General features: G+C 43.4%; 1 protein-coding gene across 1 annotated transcript; it reads left to right on the top strand.

The window, feature by feature from the left end:
- The first annotated feature begins 242 nt into the window (after nucleotides 1-242).
- Nucleotides 243-21,336, top strand: KLHL42 (kelch like family member 42). Its single transcript, XM_012739491.3, has 3 exons — nucleotides 243-1,369; nucleotides 11,016-11,209; nucleotides 16,154-21,336. Exons 1-3 carry the CDS (start codon nucleotides 498-500, stop codon nucleotides 16,603-16,605), a joined length of 1,518 nt encoding a protein of 505 aa, XP_012594945.1. The 5' UTR covers nucleotides 243-497; the 3' UTR covers nucleotides 16,606-21,336.
- The last annotated feature ends 52 nt before the right edge of the window (nucleotides 21,337-21,388 follow it).

Genomic DNA, 21,388 nt, shown 5'->3' with positions numbered 1-21,388 from the left:
AGGCTGGCTTCACGCTCCCTCCCGTACCCCGAGCATCGCCGCAGCCCCGGCCCCGCGGTGCGCCCCGGCGTGCGGGGAGGCTGCGGGCACGCGCGCCCTCCCGCTCCCCGCCGCCCGCGCGCCCGCAGCCCCGGCGCCGAGGCCTGCAGCCTCCCAGGCCGCCCCGAGAGCCGGATCCGGCCGGCAGGTCCCGCGGGCGGCCGGCGTCCCGCGGGCGGAAGTGCGGAGCGCGGCGGGGGAGGAGGAGGAGGAGGCTGCGGGCTGGGGGTTGGGGTTCCCTCCCCGCCTGCCGCCGCCCGGGAGCGCCCGAGCCAGGACGCCCGGCGCGCCAGCCGCCCTTTCTTGGCGCCGAGGGAGGCCGGCAGGGCAGGGCCGCCGCCGCCGGCACAGGAGGAGGGGCCGCCAGGCCGGCCGGGCGCGCGCGGCTGCGGGCCGCCCTTCTCCTCCCCGCTCCTCGCGCGCCGCGGGCGGGAAGCCCAGCCGCCCGGCCCCCAGCCATGTCGGCCGAGGAGATGGTGCAGATCCGCCTGGAGGACCGCTGCTACCCGGTGAGCAAGAGAAAGCTCATCGAGCAGAGCGACTACTTCCGCGCGCTCTACCGCTCCGGCATGCGCGAGGCCCGGGGCCAGGAGGCCGGCGGCCCGGAGGTGCAGCAGCTGCGCGGCCTCAGCGCGCCGGGCCTGCGGCTGGTGCTGGACTTCATCAACACCGGCGGGGCCCGGGAAGGCTGGCTCTTGGGCCCGCGGGGGGACAAGGGCGGGGCCGTGGAGGAGGAGGAGGAGATGGACGAGGGGAGCCTGCTGTCCGAGCTCGTGGAAGCGGCCTCCTTCCTGCAGGTCACGTCCCTGTTGCAGCTGCTGCTGTCCCAAGTGCGGCTCAACAACTGCCTGGAGATGTACCGCCTGGCGCAGGTGTACGGGCTGCCCGACCTGCAGGAGGCCTGCCTGCGCTTCATGGTGGTGCACTTCCACGAGGTGCTGTGCAAGCCCCAGTTCCACCTCCTGGGGTCTCCTCCCCAAGCCCCCGGGGACGTCAGCCTGAAGCAGAGACTGCGGGAGGGCCGGATGACTGGGACCCCTGTCCTGGTGGCACTGGGGGACTTCCTGGGAGGACCCCTGGCCCCGCACCCCTACCAGGGGGAGCCCCCGTCCATGCTCAGGTACGAGGAGATGACTGAGCGTTGGTTCCCGCTGGCCAACAACCTTCCTCCCGACCTGGTGAACGTCAGGGGTTATGGGTCCGCCATCCTGGACAACTACCTCTTCATAGTGGGCGGGTACAGGATCACTAGCCAGGAGATCTCTGCTGCGCATTCCTACAACCCCAGCACCAATGAGTGGCTGCAGGTGGCCTCCATGAACCAGAAGAGGTAAGCACCCCTGCAGAGTGCTGCTGCTTTCTCATCCATTCACTTGTGCATGAATCCACTCCCCCCCCAGTGTTTACTGAGCGGTCAGGGAGATTGTGCTGAGGTGGGAATGACATCTTCAGGAGTTCGCTGGCTTTGAGCCTGGCAAAGTTCCCAGTGAACTTAGAACTTACAAGGAGGAGGCCCCAGTGAGGTCAACTAGCTGAGTGGTTTCCTTGCAGGTATTGTGCCTTTAGCAAAACTGCTTTCTTTGCCTCCATTATCCTAGTGGAAAAAAGATGCTGCGTTTTCCAAGAAGGATACTTTAAAAGAAAACTCCTTAATTTTTTTTTTATGTTCACTTTTTAGGATCTGATCCTGATTATGATGGCACGTTGAACAGTGTGTGGCACTGACTCTGGGGGACGTTTTTGTTGTCCGTGACTTTGAAGCCTTCCACACTTGGGCACAAGTCAGTGATCAGGAGATAATCATTAGGAAGTGATTAATATTTGCCCTGTAGGATTGCCTTTCTTATTTATTTATTTATTTTTTTATCTTCTCTTTTGCTTCTCACTTCTTTCCCAGACAGGTATCATTGACCCAAAGCTTGAGCCTGGCAGTGGTCAACTGCAGAACTGGAGTATTTCCACCCACCCCAACCTTCTCCCTTCCTATCCTGCAAATCTCTCCAGCCATGAACATGAGTAATTTGAAGAAAGAGAAAGAAAAGGAGAAGCTTGGGGAGGGGGTCGGGGAAGTAAGGAAAGGAGTTAGGAAAGGAGTATGAAAACACGAGCAAAGAACAAATAAAAGAAAAGTTGGTAGGAAATAAAGATGGTAGGGCCCAGGGGGCCTGAGAGCCATTCAGAAGTGTGGAGAAGAATCAATGTACCACCCGTCCCAAAAAAGGACTGGATACCCTTTCTTCCCATCCACCTGCTTCCATCTCTAGCCCCACCCTGGTCCCTGCCCTGATGTTGGAGGAAGGGGGGACTCACAGCTAGGCAGAGTCCCAGCAGTAATGGAGAATCCTTTACACATAGTTACTTGAGGGTCCCGCTAGGCCAGGGGTTATTTGGGGAATGTTGGCTTCATTTCTACTATAATATAAAATTCATTTTGGAAAGTATGCTTCTTTTTCTGATAAAAATAATACACAGTTATAAAAAACTGGAAAAAGGATGAAGAAGCAGAAAGGCTTTCACTCTTACTCCCTCCGCCTAGAGGCCATAACTAGAGGTTGGCATATCATCTTCCAGCCCCTTCTCAATGCACTAATTACATCATTGAGATGATACTGTATTTAAAATTTGGTATAACAAGTGTTATTTATTTATTTATTTTTTGAGACAGAGTCTCACTTTGTTGCCCAGGCTAGAGTGAGTGCCGTGGCGCGTCAGCCTGGCCCACAGCAACCTCAATCTCCGGGGCTCAGCGATCCTACTGCCTCAGCCTCCCGAGTAGCTGGGACTACAGGCATGCGCCACCATGCCCGGCTAATTTTTTGTATATATATTTTTAGTTGGTCAATTAATTTATTTCTATTTTTGGTAGAGACGGGGTCTTGCTCAGGCTGGTTTCGAACTCCTGACCTTGAGCAATCCGCCCGCTTTGGCCTCCCAAAGTGCTAGGATTATAGGCATAAGCCACCATGCCCGGCCACAAGTGTTATTATCAAACACATTCTAAGAGCTTTAATTGAAACAACTAAGAAACGTTCAGTAGTTAGGGGTGGTGCTCAGATTAAGTCAGGATAGTGGTCCTGGGTCCTCTGTCTCCTTTTCAACATGCGTCTCCAGTGACGTCAGTTGGTACTCAACATGCCACCCTTAGCGCCACAACTCTAAACTCCTCACAGAGTTCTTTTTTTTTTTTTCTTCAGAAATCCTTGGTCATCTTTGTCTTTTTTTTTTTCCCCCTAAGAATGCCCTTTCTGTCCTCTTCAAAAAAAACAAGCTTTCAAGTAATGCATGAATACATGCTTCTTAGAAAAACTGCAGATGACACACACAAAAAACTACAGAATAAAAAGCATTAAGTGTATCTACAGATGTATGTTCTATTTATGTATTATAAATGTGCAAACATTTATAAACTATATGCTTATATAAATACAGTTGACCCTTAAACAATATGAGGGTTAGGGGCACTCACCCCTGCACTGTCAAAAATCTGCATATAACTTTTGACTCCCCCCAAAATTTAACTATTAATAACCTACTGTTGACTGGGAAGCCTTACTGGTAACATAAACAATTGATTAACACATATTTTGTGTATTATATATACTGTATTCTTACAATAAAGTAAGCTAGTGAAAAAAATGTTATTAAAATCATAAGGAAGAGAAAATATATTTACTCTTAAGTGGAAATGGGCCATCATGAAGGCCTTCATCCTGGTCGTCTTCACGTTGAGTAGGCTGAGGAGGAGGAGGCAGAGGAGGGGTTGGTCTTGCTGCCTCCAGGGTGGCAGAGGTGGAGGAAAATCGGTATTAGTGGATCCCTGCAGTGCAAACCCATGTTTTCAAGGGTTAACTGTATAAGTATGTTGATGGTGCTTAACAACGGGGCAAAAATATATATGTATATTCATGTGCATTTGGAGGTGTGTATCACCTTATACATACTTATTTTTTCTCTAAAATGGACTAGATTATGTTAATTTTTTATGACACTTGCTATTTCCACTTAATAGCATATTGTATCTGAGAGTTTTCCCTGTGTCAACAAATGCAGATCTGTCTTACTCCAGTTAATGGCTGTGTAGCACTCCAGCCTATGGCAGTACTGAAAATTAGCATTTCACTTATACATGAACATTTAGGTCGCTTCCATCCACCATTTTTTTTTTTTTTTGGAGACAGAGTCTCACTTTGTTGCCCAGGCTAGAGTGAGTGCCATGGCGTCAGCCTAGCTCACAGCAACCTCAATCTCCTGGGCTTAAGGGATCCTACTGCCTCAGCCTCCTGAGTAGCTGGAACTACAGACATGTGCCACCATGCCCGGCTAATCTTTTGTATATATATTTTTAGTTGGTCAATTAATTTCTTTCTATTTTTAGTAGAGATGGGGGGGGGGGTCTCGCTCTGGCTGGTTTTGAACTCCTGCCCTCGAGCAATCTGCCCACCTCGGCCTCCCAGAGTACTAGGATTATAGGCGTGAGCCACCACGCCTGGCCCTTCCATTCAGCATTATAAACAATGTTATACTGAACATCCTGGTGTGTGTGTGTATATATCTTAGTAAGTAGGCATATAGGAGTTAGTTCCATATGTCAAATTCCTACATTTCCTGGGTAGATGGGGCAAAGTGTATGCATGATTAAATTTGTTGCCAAATCACCCACCAAAACATTGTTCTAATTTCCTCTCTCATCAACGGTGTCTGAGCTTGCCAGTCCCGTATACTCTTGCCAAGACAAGATAGTATCATCGTTTTTTCAGAATCTAATGGGCAAAAACACTGGTGTGGTTTTCCCTGATTAGAAGAGAGACTACTCATTCTTTCACGGTTATTGGCCATTTGTATTTCTTTTGTTGATGGTCTTCTCCAGTTTTCTAAACATTGGCATATCTTTTTCACATTCATCTTAGAAGATCTAAATATGTTTACCAGATATTAAAGTCCTGTCTGTTATGTCATTTGCATATGTTTTCTCATGCCTCTGTTTTTCCGTAGATTGCAAAAATGAAGTCTCAAAGCGGCCAGGCAGGTGAAGCCTGTCAGGGAGTAGAGGGGTGGGTGGAGTTATGATGAACCAGAGCTCTACTGCCCCGCCTCTCAGCCACAGCTGGCTATTTCCAAGTGAAAGTGAGGAAATGGTGTTGCCATACATCCAAATATCACAATTTTTAAATGTTGGCAGCTTACTCCATTTAAAAAACAAATGATCATCAACAACAAAAACCTGTAGACCAGTGGTCTCCAACCTTTTTGGCACCAGGGACTGTTTTCATGGAAGACAAATTTTCCACGGACTGGGGAGTGGGGGGATAGTTTTGGGATGATTTAAATGCATTGTATTTATTGTGCACTTTATTATTATTACATTGCAGTATGTGATGAAATGATTATACAACTCACCATAGGTTGGGGACCCCTGTCGTAGACCAAACAAAATGTTGCCCAGGCCTGGCCTCAAGAGCACCAGTTTTGGAGTTCAGGTTTATAGTATATTCTTGTATGAAGAAGTTTAAATTATTTTTGTAGTCAGATTTGTCATGTGTATCCTATGAGTTTTGTCTCTTGCATAGGAAATGTTTCTCCAAGGCAAGAATATAAAAATACTCATCTGTATCTAGTTCTATTACGTTTGTAATTTTTCCTTTTTACATTTAGATCTGAATCCATTTGGAATTTCTTTTCTTTTCTTTTCTTTTCTTTTCTTTTCTTTTCTTTTCTTTTCTTTTCTTTTCTTTTCTTTTCTTTTCTTTTCTTTTCTTTTCTTTTCTTTTCTTTTCTTTTCTTTCTTTTTTTTTTTTTTTGACACAGAGTCTCACTTTGTTGCCCAGGCTAGAATGAGTGTCCTGGCATCAGCCTAGTTCACAGCAACCTCAATCTCCTGGGCTCAAGCAATCCTCCTGCCTCAGCCTCCCAAGTAGCTGGGACTACAGGCATGCGCCACCATGCCTGGCTCATTTTTTTGTATATATATATTTTTTAGTTGGTCAATTAGTTTCTTTCTATTTTTAGTAGAAGTGGGGTCTTGCTCAGGCTGGTTTTGAACTCCTGACCTTGAAGGATCCACCCTCCTCGGCCTCTCAGAGTGCTAGGATTACAGGCGTGAGCCACCGTGCCTGGCCTAGAATTTATTTTCATGTGTAGTGTAAAGTTATAATATTTTTCCTGAATGTTCCAACAGTCCCCAATCCTTCTCACCATGATTTGCAAAATAAATTGTCCTATGTTAATTTTCTTGTTTACAAATTGGCAGATTGATCATTCCTGCATTAATAACACATTTTAAAATTATTGTAGTAGCTTGGTAATATATTTAATTGTCTGATAGAACTGAGACCCTTTGGTTCAATTTTTTTTGTTTTAATTCTCTTGGCTATTTTTTTGTACATTTTTTCCTTCAGATAAATTTTAGAATCAGCTTGTTGCTGGGCATGGTGGCTTATGCCTTTGTAATCCTAGCATTCTTGGGAGGCCGAGGCAGGAGGATTGCTTGAGGTCAGGAGTTCAAGACCAGCCTGAGCAATAAAGCAAGGCTGGAGTTGGAAAAAAATAATAAATTAGGGTTAGGGTTACCCTACAAAAAATAGAAAAATTAGCCAGGCTTCATGGCACGTGCCTGTAGTCCCAGCTATTCTGTAGTCCCAGCTACTCTGGAGGCTGAGGCAGGAGGATCTCTTGAGCCTAGAAGTTTGAGGTTGTAGTGAACTGTGATGATGCCACTACACTCTAGTCCAGGTGACAGAGTGAGACTCTGTATCCAAAAAAAAAAAAATTAGGTTGTCAAATCCTGTTGGGAGTTCGAGTGGGATTACATTGTATTTATGGCTTAATTTAGGTGAGGACAGTTTTATAATACTTTGTAGCCAGAAAAATAATGTGGTTTTGTGTGTGTGTATGTATTTAGGTTTTTTAATCCTTTAGGAAAGGTTTCCTTAATTGTCTTCATGTAGTCTGTATATTTTTTGTTAGAATTATTCTTAGATACTTTGTGGTTACTTTTTCCTGTCCAGATACTTTTTTTCATAATATTTTCTAATTGATTATCGGTGGTGTTGGAAATTGTACCTTTCTTTATCTTCCTCATGCTTTGCTTCACATCTGACATCATCTCTCCCAGGAATTCCTTCCTGAACTCACATTTGGGCTACATGTTCAACGCTGTGTTCCTCTATACGTAATCTCTCATGCGCACTCCCCACCTAGAATTGAAATTCTCTGTTTTCCTTGTCTCTCTACCTTCTGACCAGTGGGGAACTAGGACTTATTCAATGCTTATGGGTATGCCTGCTGCTAACAAGGAGTAGGTGCTTACAATACATGGGTGTTTTTAAACAATGACGCAATATATTTTTACATTATTGTAACAAATGTGAATATATATTTAATAATTTTATATTCTTCTTTGTAATATTCTAGTGAACATTTTTACCTGTCACACTCATTATATTTATTTAGAGTAGCTGAGAAATAACAATAGATAGCATTTAATTGAACACTTAAATCTGTACCAGGTGCAGTTTCTAGTGCGTTGCATGTAGTATCTCACTTATTCTTCACAAGGGCTCTTTTAGGCAGGTTCCCATTTTACAGAAACAGCAAATGAGGCACAGAAAAGTTAAGTAAATTGCTCAAGGATGTGTAATAAGTACAGTAACCAAAATGTAAATATCCATTGAGTAGTTATAACCATTGAAATTACTTATAAGTTTTGGCTTATCAACTTGCAGTGACCATCTTCATACCAAACATTTTATCTCTTTTTTATTTTTATTGTTTTGTAGAGATGGGGTCTTGCTATGTTGCCCAGGCTAGTCTTGAACTCCTGGCCTCAAGTGTTCCTCCTATCTCAGCCTCCCAGTGTGCTGGGATTATAGGTGTAAGCCGCTGTGCTGACCTCCCACTTTTTTAGAAAATGATTTGCTTCTAAGAAGTAGAGCCTAGAGAGTTTGTGGTACTGTTCTGCTTTTCAAAATTTCATCAAGTCCACCTCAGCCTCACCACAGCTTTTTTTTTTTTTGAGACAGCGTCTCACTCTGTTGCCCCAGCTAGAGTGCTGTGGTGTCAGCCTAGCTCACAGCAACCTCAAACTCCTGGGCTCAAGCAATCCTTCTGCCTCAGCCTCCCGAGTAGCTGGGACTGCAGGCATGCGCCCGGCTAATTTTTTTCTATATTATTTTTAGTTGTCCAGCTAATTTATTTCTATTTTTGGTAGAGACAGGGTCTCGCTCTTGCTCAGGCTTGTTTTGAACTCCTGAGCTCGAGCAATCCTCCCGCCTCGACCTCCCAGAGTGCCCGGCCAGCAGTATGCCTCTTTAATAAATGGTCTGTTTTTAGGTGGCAATTTCATCTTGAAATAAATTCAGCATTAAAAAGTGTTTCTCTTCAAGTGAATTTGAGCATGTTGGGGTCTAGAGAGATGGAATTTTTTTTTTTTTTTACTTTTAACTGCCTATTCATTCAGCCTCAAAAAGAAGCCCCTTACGTGTTTGCTTAGGACAAATGATTATTCTGGATAAATACTAAACACTGTTTTGATCTTACAAAATTTACTATCTGTGTACCTTTGGGGAGCAAAAACAAATTGTGGGCTGCTAAAATTTAGTGCTTATTTACAAGCTTTATTTCCTTTGGTTCCCCAAATTTGCACACACATAGAGGGCATCATGGTCGGACTGTAAGGACCATTGGCAGTAGAAGGTAAGCAGCATGAATCAGGGACCCCCCGTGACTGCCACCCTGGTGGAGTCTGTTGGCATGAAACACTGAGTGGCTGGCTGGGTTTAATGGACAGGACGAGTCTATTGATGAAGAATACTCTATTTGCTCTGATTTGAAAAACAAAACGAAAACACATTTAAATATAAACATTATAGGAACCTTTTAAAAAATCTTAGGCCGGGCACGGTGGCTCACGCCTGTAAGCGTAGCGCTCTGGGAGGCCGAGGTGGGTGGATCGCTCAAGGTCAGGAGTTTGAAACCAGCCTGAGCAAGAGCAAGACCCCTGTCTCTACTAAACATAGACAGAAATTAATTGGCCAACTAAAAATACATAGAAAAAATTAGCCGGGCATAGTGGCACATGCCTGTAGTCCCAGCTACTTAGGAGGCTGAGGCAGGAGGATCACTTGAGCCCAGGAGTTTGAGGTTGCTGTGAGCTAGGCTGACGCCATGGCACTCACTCTAGCCTGGGCAACAGAGTGAGACTCTGTCGTAAAAAAAAAAAAATCTTAATTTTTTAGGAAGTGGCTATCACTTATATAATTTCTATGTTTATCATAATGCATCAGTGTTTATCGAACACCTATTAGGAGATCAAGCATGGTCTACTTGTTCACGGCTTCTTCTTTACTACCCTCTTATGTAATTTGTTTGTTTGTAAGCCTCTACCTCCATTCTTTCTTAGGATATTGTTATTTTTGAGGAGATTGTTGTGTTGGAGTCAGATGTGGCCTCGAAACTCACTCGGTCTAGCAACCTTATTTCAAATACTCGAAAATGAGAAACTTCAGTGATAGTATTTTATCTCTGTGTAGTACTTTCTAATGAAGTCTTTGATTTAATCCTCTCGACCACTTCGTGGTGGCTGTTATCCCCATTTTAGAGATGAGGAAGTGAAGTGGTTGGGCCAGGGTCAGAGATAGCAGGTTATCAGCAGAGCTAGGCCTAGGACCGGGGTCTCCTGATTTGTGCTCAGGTCTTTTCCTGTTGCGTCACGCTGCCGCTTATGCTCCTGTAGATTTGTGACCGTGGCACTTACCACAGCAGGCTCACCCAACACCCCCAAATGTTTAGCCTCCTGGCTTTCAAAGGACCAATTAATTCCCTGTATGCTTCATCGAAACAACTTAATTTTGGCCTACTTTTCAATTCAAAAGTCATGAGACTTACTTAGTGTCAGAAGCTAATAAGCAGCATTTGGGCCGGGCACAGTGGCTCACGCCTGTGATCCTAGCACTCTGGGAGGCCGAGGGTGGGCGGATTGCTCGAGGTCAGGAGTTCGAAACCAGCCTGAGCAAGAGCGAGACCCTGTCTCTACTATAAATAGAAAGAAATTAATTAGCCAACTAATATATATATAGAAAAAAATTAGCCGGGCATGGTGGCGCATGCCTGTAGTCCCAGCTACTTGGGAGTCCCAGCTACTGAGGTAGGAGGATTGCTTGAGCCCAGGAGTTTGAGGTTGCTGTGAGCTAGGCTGACGCCATGGCACTCACTCTAGCCTGGGCAACAAAGCGAGACTCTGTCTCAAAAGAAAAAAAAGAAAAAAAAAAGAGCAGCATTTGATTCTAGACTGACTGTGGGGCTTGAAACCAATGTATTGCTCTTTTTAAAGTTATTTACTATTATGACAGATGAGTGTTTGTTGATATAAGTATTTGTTAAGTTAAACATGCATGCATGCCCTAAGAATGCCGGATCACAATATTTTCAACTGTCTTACATGCTGTGAAGCAATAGGTAAGATGCCCTGAGTGGAGGAGGCAGGGCCCGTGGAAAAGGGGTCTCCCAAACCACCCTTCAGGGACCAGCCTTTGCATCTGCCTATCTGTGTAGGCAGCACCTGTGTGTCCTCCCTAAGATGGGACCTTCCCACTCAGTAGGAAGAGTGAGATAGCCATTCCGAGAGGAGATTGCCATTTGCACCTGCCCCTGAAAGAAGGTACTGAGTTTAGTGTACACAGTTGTCTTTGGTTCCTGGCCTAAGGCAGAGCAAGATTGCTTCTTGTTATAGTGAACTGCTTGTCTTCAGCTGCTAACGTTTGGACAATGCGCCATTCCTGTGCAGTCTTGGGGACAGAAGGAGTGAAATTTGAGAAACCATCCTTTCCATTCCTTTGTCCTCAGCAGAATGGCCCCCAAGTTGAAGGGCTGATTTTCTTCAGGTACCCAGCAAGGGTCTACGCTGTAGTCGTTCATGCCACCCTCATGCTTCTTCCTGAGCAGAGGAACTGACCTTGTGGGCCCTCGTGTCTCTCTTTCAGGTCTAACTTCAAACTTGTGGCTGTTAATTCAAAGCTCTATGCCATCGGCGGGCAGGCCGTTTCTAACGTGGAGTGTTACAGTCCCGAGCAGGACGCGTGGAATTTTGTGGCGCCCCTACCAAACCCTCTGGCCGAGTTCTCTGCGTGTGAGTGCAAGGGGAAAGTTTATGTCATTGGAGGATACACTACCAGAGGTAAGTGAACGGCCGAGTACGCCGTCTGCTTGTGTGTGGGCTTCAGGAGCCTGGGCAGGGCGGGAGGGCGCCAGAGGAAACTCTCTGGTGTACACGGGTGTCATTGGATGCATCGAGTCCTGTATATTCACACATCTGGAAGGAAGAGAGTCCTTCCTGGCAGGAGTGGTTTGGACAGGAGGGGCCACTGATGAGCTTGTGTGAGCATGAGAATTGAATGGGTAGGAAGAGCTGTGAAGAAAACATTGTATTTTCTTTCTGCTTCTGGAAAACCAGCCTTGTTGGTCAGCTGTCCTGTGACTGGGCCGGGCCTGGTGTGTGAGGTTTGCTCAGGTCTCCCGGCTGCTCTCTGAGGTTCGTAGGTCTTAAGAGGACCAGGTAACTCCCATCTTCCCAACATACGCCAGATCCGCCCCCATCCAACACTGTGGACTTGGTGCCAGAGCATCCTGGCAGGTCCCTGTTTTCATTTTCTCCCTTCGTGAGCACCAACACGACAGACAGAGGTTCCGGGAACCCAGCTCCAGGGCACTGTTCATGCATCATAGGAGGAGCAAGAACATGAATACAAGAGGGTTCTTTCCTGACCAGCAGTGGGAGGTGGATGTTATTTATTAAACTGCACATGTGTGGGCATTATGTAGTTAATAATTTGGAAATAAAATCTTTCTCCAGCAAGTTTGAAACTGCTGTTCTTGGTAGGGAACCATCTCAGGTAATGGTGATGGGAGCAGCATGACTGTGGGAAGGCAGCCGGTGGTGGACAGCCAAGCGGAGAGGTGGTTTCCTGCCTCCCCCGTCCTGCCGAAGCAGTTGCTTCCAAGTTGTCTGTTGGCCAAGGAAATGTATTTCTGCATTTGCTCTATCTGACGGTATAGAGCCCCGGACTTACAGAAAAAGTATAGCCGGACTCTTTTCGGACTTTTAGCCGCATTGAAGTATTAGAGTCGCCCTTGTATTTGACAGTATGAAGTAACCTAACACTCCCTGATGGTACAGTGTGGTCAGGACAGAGCATTCCAACCCTGGCTGACATAAGTGTGAAGAAAACCATGTTAGGCTGCAAGTGGCCATAGGTAACTTCATAAAGGACAGAAATCTACATGCAAAAATAGTGTTCAATAGGTGACAAAAAATTCTTTTCATCATATCCAAATATGTCCTGTTTTGGGTTTAAAAAAATTATTAGGGGATGGGCATATACATACATAATGAGCGTGATGCGCACCAACTGGGGGATGGACACACTTGAAGCTCTGACTCAAGGGGGGAGGGACAGCAAGGGCAATATACGTAACCTTAACATTTCTACTCCCATAATATGCTGAAAAAATAAATTAATTAAAAAAAAATTGTCCCCCAAATAAAGCTCAAGGTTCACTAAATTCACATAAAAAATAAATCTAGTATAAATAAATAAAAAATAATTATGGATACATAAGAGTTGTATATCTTTATAGGGTACATGTGATGTTTTGATATAGGTATACAATGTGAATTGATGTTTTGGGGAATTTTGTTAGAGGAAGAAGTTAAACATGAAATATTTTATGAGCATCTGATTTTATTTTTTGTAGCATAAAAGATTTTGATTAACATTTCTTGGAGTACCTCTTACGGTGGGCAGTATATTCATTTCCTGTGGCTGCTGTAACAAATTAGTATAAACTTGGTGTCCTAAAATAACAGAAATGTATTCTCTCATAGTTCTGGAAGCCAGAAGTCAGAAATTAAGGTGTTGTCAGGATTGTGCTCGTTCTGAGGGCTCCAGGGGAGAATTTTTTCTTGCCCCTTTCGGCTTCTGGTGGCTACAGGTGTTCTTGGTTAGTGGCTGCATAATGCCAGTCTCTGCCTCCATCTTCATATGGCCTCCTCCTCTGTGTCTTGTCTTCTGCTGTGTCTCTTACAGGGACACTTGTCATTGGATTTAGGGTGATCTTATCTCGAGATCCATAATTACATCTACAAAGACCCTTTTCCCAAATAAGATCACGGTCACAGGTTCCAGGGATTAGGAAGAGGACATGTCTCTTTGGGGGCCACCACTCAACCCACCACAGGTGATTTGCGTATTTATACTCATAAGGAGAGGCAGTGATGAAGAGGAGTACACTGAAAGCAAGGAGCCTTCCTCCCACCCCACCCCTACTCAAGTTTTCATCACTTGTGGACCTATTCCAGTGTCCTTCTCTAGTGACTCTCCACTGAAGATAATTGCCACTTTTTTTTTTTTTTAACAAATAATTGAAAAAATTATGAGCCTTAGCAGTCATTTCCTTTACCTTCAACATTGGTGTTCAGGTTGTAGGGACCAACTTCATATTCTTAGACTAAGGCATAGAGCCCCCTTCCCCCAGAACTCCTGTGTGTGTATGTATTTTCCCTCCCGTGTGTGTGTGTGTGTGTGTGTTTTTTCTTCTAGGAAATTAAACGCAGCTATTTAGCCATTTACCTATGCACGTTTCTAAACATTCTGATTCCTCCGTAGTTTGAGTGACACAGAATGCATCCTGGGGCTGACGTCCATGTGTCTCTCGACTTCTCTTTTAACCAGGAGCTGTAAAGCGCCGACAGGCAGCACTGTAACCTGAAGAGTACTCTGCTGCTAGATTACCTAGTTTTTCCATGACCCTGGCTGAGCAAATGTTCTTTAGATTTGACCTAGAAAACCCTTCTTGTGTGTTTTGTAGCTTCACAAGCCACTGCTAATGTACCTTCCCCACTTGGGCCACCCACTGTGATTTCTCTCCTGGACTTCTGAGCCAAATACCCACGATGGGACTGTTAGGTGACGTGGATGGATGGCTGTTTGTGTAAAGGCTGAAAACTAGTTTTCCAAGATGACAGAGCAAGGCAGTTCCTTGTACTCTGAAGCCCTCTTCCTACTCTCCTGGGGCTTTCCCCAGCATTTTCTAACAGTTCCCTGTATTTAAAACATGTCATCATGACTGTTAAGAAAAAAAGAAATCAGGACTTAAAGTGGTTTTTTTTTTTAGGCTGCTGACTTAAGTTAGGTGAGACTCTTAAAATTCAGTAAATATTCATGAATTTTATGGTAGTCATTTGACGATGGTAGTCATTTTAATTCTTTGGCAGGCACTGAAAAAATTCAATAGACTGTAATAGTGACCGGCAAGAGGAGAAGGGTGATTTGCCAAACTTGAGAATCAACTTTAAATATGAAAACAAAAAAATCATTCCACCAGCTCCAACCACCTCATCGTGGTCTGAGCCCTTGTTGAGTGAGGAGAGAAAACATTTACAGGAGACCTGGAAAGACCTTTGGTCCTGGAACTGAGAAATACGTGAAAGCTTCACCAAGATGAGCCCTTTATTCATTCGGTGGGAAGCCAGGTTACCAAGGAGCACTTTTTGATAGATCAGTAACCAAACTCTCCTTAGGCTATCTCCTAGAATGGTCTTTACCACGACAGCTGCAGTAAAAAGAAATATGGAAAGGTATTAATGTGGGTGGAAATCAGAAGGACAGTTTTCTAAAGCTATAACACTTCTGAAATTTCGACAGGCATAGTGACATGTGCAGACATAGAATTTGGTCTCTCGGACCTCTTAGGAGGTTCTTTAGTTGGTACCAGCTCTGGCTGTGGAGCTCCTCTCACGCATTGCTAACTATGGGTGTGTCCTTCTGTCTCAGGCAGAAGTACCGAAGGAGGCAAAAGCCTTTCTAGAAAATGAGCTGTCTTCTCTTACCAGCTTCTGCAGCAATTGAAATGCTGCAGTCTTTAGTTGTATGCCAGCTCCTAGTTCATTCTTTGTATAACTCAGAGCATTTTTTTTCCTGCTGAGGCTAAACTACTTATTTATTCTTTCCTAGAAGGGAAAAGAAAAAAAAAAAAAAAAAAAAAGCAAAGCTAGATATTCTAAATTTCACAAGCATTTTTCAAAAAGAGACTAAGTAGCATTTTTCCTTAATGATAATTGCTGTTGGCTGGGTGTGGCACCTCATGCCTGTAATCCCAGCACATTGGGATGCTGAGGTAGGAGGATGGCTTGAGCCCAGGAGTTTGATACCAGCCTAGCAGTGTGGGGAGACCTCTGTCTTGACAAAATATATTTAAAAAAATTAGCCAAACATAGTGGTGTGCACCAATAGTCCCAGCTACTCAGGAGGCTGAGGCAAGAAGATCACTCGAACCCAGGAGTTCAAGGAATGAGCTATGATTGTGCCATTGCTCTCTAGCCTGGATGACAGAGCGAGACTTCCGCCTCTTAAAAACATAAAAATTAAAAAATAAAAAAGGATAATTGCTATTCATTAAAAATAACATCTGAGTGGCCTTTCATCTAGTCTTTGGTTCCATTCACACAACAACTAACCCCATCTGTGGTGGAACAGGCAAGGGGAGAGGGACTTTGTAAGTGTCTCTGGGGTGCTAACAATTGGGAAACAGAATTGCCAACTGATTCCATGGTTTGTCGGAAGGCCTGAGGTGAAACTTTCTTGCATTTCTCCTGACTTGTAACTTTGTGTCCGTTTGTCTAGATAGCTCCTGGAAATCCTGGTTTTGAAATGGCTACTTGTCATGTTTTTTTTAGGATCAGCTGTCAAGAATAGATCCCCTCTAGGCACAGTTTATTTTCTGTATTAAGTAGTGAGTAATTCTGTAGCTTTTGAGGAGGGTTCTGAAGCTCTTGTTCTTTCACGTTGACCTGGTGGTTCGGAGGTGTGAGAGTGCCCAGGAGGAGGGGCTGTGTGCCACCCACAGCTGCTTTACTGATTGATTCTTAAGTCTCCCAAGGAGGGGACACGCCTAGGCGGATAGGGGATGAACCTAAATGTTTCTCCTACTTCTGCTCTTCTGAAATAATTTTGCCTCTTTGTGAGGAAATGATGCATGCAGAGAGGTAAACGTTTACCTGCTACAGCCAGGGAGTCATTGGCGTTGCTGGTGGCGGTGTCATTGTTCGGCTTCTTTGTTTCAGACCGGAACATGAACATTTTGCAGTACTGCCCCTCTTCTGACATCTGGACGCTCTTTGAAACTTGCGACGTTCACATTCGCAAGCAACAGATGGTGTCTGTGGAGGAGACCATCTACATCGTTGGGGGGTGTCTCCACGAACCGGGGCCCAACCGGCGGAGCAGCCAGAGCGAGGACACGCTCACCGTGCAGTCCTACAACACCATCACCCGGCAGTGGCTCTACCTCAAGGAGAACACGTCCAAATCGGGCCTTAACCTGACTTGCGCGCTCCACAACGACGGCATCTACATCATGAGCAGAGACGTCACCCTGTCCACCAGCCTGGAGCATCGCGTGTTCCTCAAGTACAACATCTTTGCGGATAGCTGGGAAGCATTCAGGCGTTTCCCGGCCTTTGGACATAACTTGCTGGTTTCTTCTCTTTATCTGCCCAATAAAACAGAAACATGACTGGAGTGACTTAGTATTTAAAAGAAACCTGGTTTGAGACAAAAACAACAACAAAAAAACCACAAAAGCGTGATGTCCCATTTCAAGGGAGACTGATTTCTAAAGGGAAAATATGGGTTGAAGTACGTCACCTTACATGCAGTGGTAGCTGTAAATAAGCTTACTTGAACGAATTACTTGAAACCTTGTGGACAAAAGAGACCAGCTTTGTTATTTTTTAAATTATGGGAGCAAATCCATGATGGTGTTTCTTCCAGACATGACACCCTTGGGCCAATGACTAAAACGGATCATCAAAAAGTAGATTTATTTTGTCTGCTTGGTAAAGGGCCAAAGTCAACAGTTAGAATGAATGGTAAAGATGATTTTAAAACCTGTTTTATATAGGTCCCTTGAAATATCATTAGCACCTTAAGAGAGAGATTTTCTTTTTTCTTATCAGTTTACTTGACAAAAATGACATTGTCATTCTCCCTCCTTTCTCTCAGCATATAGAAGTACGTATTTCTGTACATACTTCCAGCATATTTAAAATAGGGTTCTATGTTCAGATATTTTATTTGCACACGACTTTTCAGGAAACTTACAGCAATGGAAGCCTACAGTGAATCCTTGCAGGATTCACTTATCCCAAAAACGTGCATAAAAACATTATCAGCTATTCTTCCAGTCTTTTTTTGTGATTACAAATGCTGGTTGAATAGACTGATATAACTTCTTGTTTATGTGGCAGATTACATATTTATGAGGTCACATAAGTTGCATTGCTAAAGCCTTCTGTATAAAAGAGAGCATTTGTGTAAAAGGATGGATGTGTGTATATTTTTAAAACTTAAGTCTTAAAATTTAAATGGAAAGGGAAAGAAATACCAAATAAGAAAACAAAATCGCCTTTAAGAGTTACTTTTATTGAATGTATTTGACTTAGTTCTTATTTAAGACTGAAAAAAAAAACAACTTTATCATATTTAAGTCAGGCAGTTTTCTAATTTAATCTTAGCTTTGTAATTCATGTTTTGCTTTTGTGGGCTAAGGTGAGGACAGCTGTAAAAAACATTTGTGCTGGAGAGAAGAAGAAGCTCTAACAGAAGTAGAGTGGCCTCTGGTAGTATTTGTGGAGTTAGGTAAAGCGCTTTGCTTCCTTGGTTATTAAATAGAACTCAGCTCATGCAGTCATTTGCTTTCACTAAGTCAATTAACAAAGCTTCTGCCAATCTTAGATCAGCATCCCCTAAAAATGTTTGTACTCATGCTTATGGCAATTTTATTTTGATTGGAAAACACTTTCTGAAACTATCTGATATTTTGTAATGGAATCAGTTGAAACTGTGAGCTGGATTCCATCTTTCTGCACGAACAGCAGGCAGAACCATGTGAGTTACAGCGTGCCTCGCTAAGAAAGTCCCGTAGAAAAACAACAATGCGTAGCGGATTCATGCCTTCTGCAAACATTAACTGAGTGCCTGCAGTATGCCATTCACTGTGCAGTTGTAGGACTGGGGAGCTAATCACAGAACAGAGTTCTCAGTTTGTTAGAGGAGTCACTACAGGGTTTCTTTGCTACTATAGCCTCTAGTATATTTAAAATAAAGGTTTAGTTATAAAAATCCTATTTGCATAACTTTGCAGGTATATTTTGTATTCGGTAAAATGAGGTAAGCCTTTATTTGGACATAGAAACAGATCTTTGTATCTTGTCACCAAATAACCTCACCAGTAGTCAACTTATAACACTTTTTAAGGGTTTCTAATCTGTGCCCATTTATTCCCAAATATTATGGTTTTTTTTTAAAAAAAAGTCTGAACTTAAATCTTCCCAGGAATAGTACTTAAATAATAGATTTATATTAATTTATATCCACTGTAGAATTTCCAGTAACCTATAATTTCATTACGTATATTTAAAAATCTAATTTATTTTAGATGGTGTTAACTTCCTTTGCTGTAGAGCTTAACTTTTTAAAGGTGTAACTAAGCCTATATATTTGGAAGACTCCAGACAGTTGAATTAGTACCAGACAAACACTTGGATATTAGCTTGTAAAAATAACCACATTGTATAAACTACAATGTTATTATTCCTGCCAACCAGTTCTCTTCCTGATGATAGTCTTTGGGTCTGTTTTCTTAATGCTGAGAATTAGATTCTTGGACCCAGTGAAGGTCTACTCTGATCCACAAAGCTTTTTTACAAACCAGGTTTTATGTGTGTGTGTGTGTATGTGCATATATGTGTGTGTGTGTATGTGTATATGCTTGCATATTGTAGCTCTCTCTAAGATACACAGACTTCTAACAAGCTTTTGTTATTCTAGGCTGCCAGTAGTACTTGGAAAAGGTGGAATGTGCAATAGGAACTGATCTGTGCGTTTTGTGACATTGTCAGCTATGTTGAGATTTTAGGGTAGTTCTAGTTTAGCTCTGCTCTCTTGTTGGTGCCAGTGTTACAGTGAAGACTCAGCCTATGGTGATGAAGGCAATGTTTATTTGAACATCTCCCTTCATTCCCCAGGACTGTCTTTTACTTCTTGAGAATGTCTCTCTATTTCATTCCTATTCCCCTTCTCTAAATGCTTTACCTTTTTTTTTTTTCTAAGATGCTTCTGAGGGACACTGACTTCCCACTCTGTGAAAGGGAGTTGACGGGAGGACCCCCGTGGCAGCCCCCTGGCCTGAACCACCATAGAGAATGGTCTCAGTGGTAGTGAGTGAGACCTGAGTGTGGGTTGGTAGAAGGAGGTTGCTGGTTCTTCCTGCCATTCTTGCTGGCTTTCGACTCCCTTAGTTTCAGAGGCCTCTCCCCTTAGCATCTTTTAAAAAGGTTTTCTGATGACTATGAGAGTTATTTCAACAGCATTGGTCAAGTAGTCATACAATGAAGCACTGACATGGTTATGGATGCTAGTAAGAAACAAATAAAAGGCTTAAGATGAAGCAAGAAAACCAAAGAGAATTTAACTCTGCCATTTTTGTTTTTTAAACAACCAAGATCCCAAGTAATTCCAAATGCCTTAGATGATTAAAGCTATACAGTACCGAGATAGAGAAAGTTCTTTTTTCTCTGTAAAGGGAGTAATCAAGTAAATGCCTATGCTCTTTCAGTAAACAATGCTTATTGAACATTGTGCATGCCGTGTTTTCAGATTTCCAGGTAAAATGATGACCCTACCTGTTTGGCCAAAGAGTTAAATTGAAAAGAAAGGCCCTGGTCTTCCTGATCAACCAGCATTTTAATGAATGGTGGCTTAATGCCATTCGCTTGAGAGGCAGTATAGCAACGTAAAGGGAATACCAGTGAGTGTTGGGTGCCTTTTTCCTAAACCAGGGATAGGGCATATATAACATCTGTGCCACCATTCTTTCAGGGTGGCATTATGAAAGAGTGTAGCACTCCTTTCCTGTGTGCTAGGATTTTGGTCTTAGAATCTGTGTCAGATCCATGCTCCTAGCCATCTATTTCCAATACGTCAGAGCAAAATGTAGCCTATTTGTCATCCTTGCCTCGGGTACAGGAGTGGATTACCTAGGTGGGTACACTTTGAGCGGATTCAGCTCAGCTCCCTGTTAGCCGGAAATACTTACTGAGTGCCTGTCATGTGCAAGACAGTGCTAAGAACTGGGAATACAGATGGAAATAAGCCACAGTCCATGACCTTGAAGAGTTTACCGCCTTGTAAAAATGTTCAGTGTCATTGTCTTTACCAGGGCATCCTTCTCAAAGATGCCTACTTTTGTCAGGCACGTTGGAGCTCTCTGGTCTGGTGGCCTCTTCAGTGTCAGCCAAATCTGTCTTTTGCTCTGTGATTTATTAACAATCATCACGAACCAGTTTTGTTTTTTTTTTCACATGAACACCATATCTTATGTTTTAGTTTTTTGCTGTATGCTTTTTTCCCCTCATTACTTTTCATAGTCTTGTCTGTACTTCATTTTTGTGAGAAAAAAAAAAGAAAATTACATGTAATCTGCTTTATTAAAAAATACTCACCAGGCACCACAGCCTTTGCAGCCAAGGGCACAGCTGAGCTAAGGGCTCAACAGTTTGAAAAGTGCTGAGTGAAAAGGCGGAGGGGCAAGGAAAGGGAAAGAAATGGTCCTAAGCATCAGTTGAATTTGCCTTTGTGATGATCATGAAGCGTGTGGTTTTCCATCTTTATGTTTCATTCACGTAAGAGTATTCATTTTGTATTTTCTTATGTTAACTTAGGAACACGAAGTTCACACTGACACATGCCGACTTTTATACTTGACATAACCATTTTTATTCATTCCTATAGGAAACACTATAAAAGATGGTCAATTTTGAAGAGCAGAAGGGTGCTGAAATGACTTGTAGTGTTGGCTGGTGCTTTCTCAAATGGATGCCATCGTTTATTACTAGCAAAGAAAAGGAAAATGTGATTTGTATTATTGTGTCATTTTTTTTTCTATAACACAACCTTAAGAAGAGGGCATTTTAGCTGCCCCTACACTGTTTTCATATCTAGTAGTCATGTTAGGGAAAATGATATTCTGTAGAACGAATAGTTACGTTTTGTTATGACTGATACTTTGTTCAAAGGTTATATTGAGTCTTTAATTTCAAGTGTAGCTTAAAAATATAAACATTATCGTATGATTCATTTGAATACAATGACGCCTGTGAAGCACTCACTGTAATAGCATTCATTTTGTGTTTATAACTACAGCTGTAGAAGAAAATCTCTTCAAATAAAATAGTTCTAAATCCGTTCTTGTTGTGTGTTCTCTGTACCAGCTACTTGCTCAGGGCCGTGTAGGGGAA

This window comes from Microcebus murinus, chromosome 10 (genome assembly GCF_040939455.1).
Source record: "Microcebus murinus isolate Inina chromosome 10, M.murinus_Inina_mat1.0, whole genome shotgun sequence".
NCBI classification, from domain to species: Eukaryota; Metazoa; Chordata; class Mammalia; order Primates; family Cheirogaleidae; genus Microcebus; species Microcebus murinus.
The sequence above is the reverse complement of the archived record's forward strand: the minus strand, read 5'-3'. Positions and strand labels throughout refer to the sequence as shown.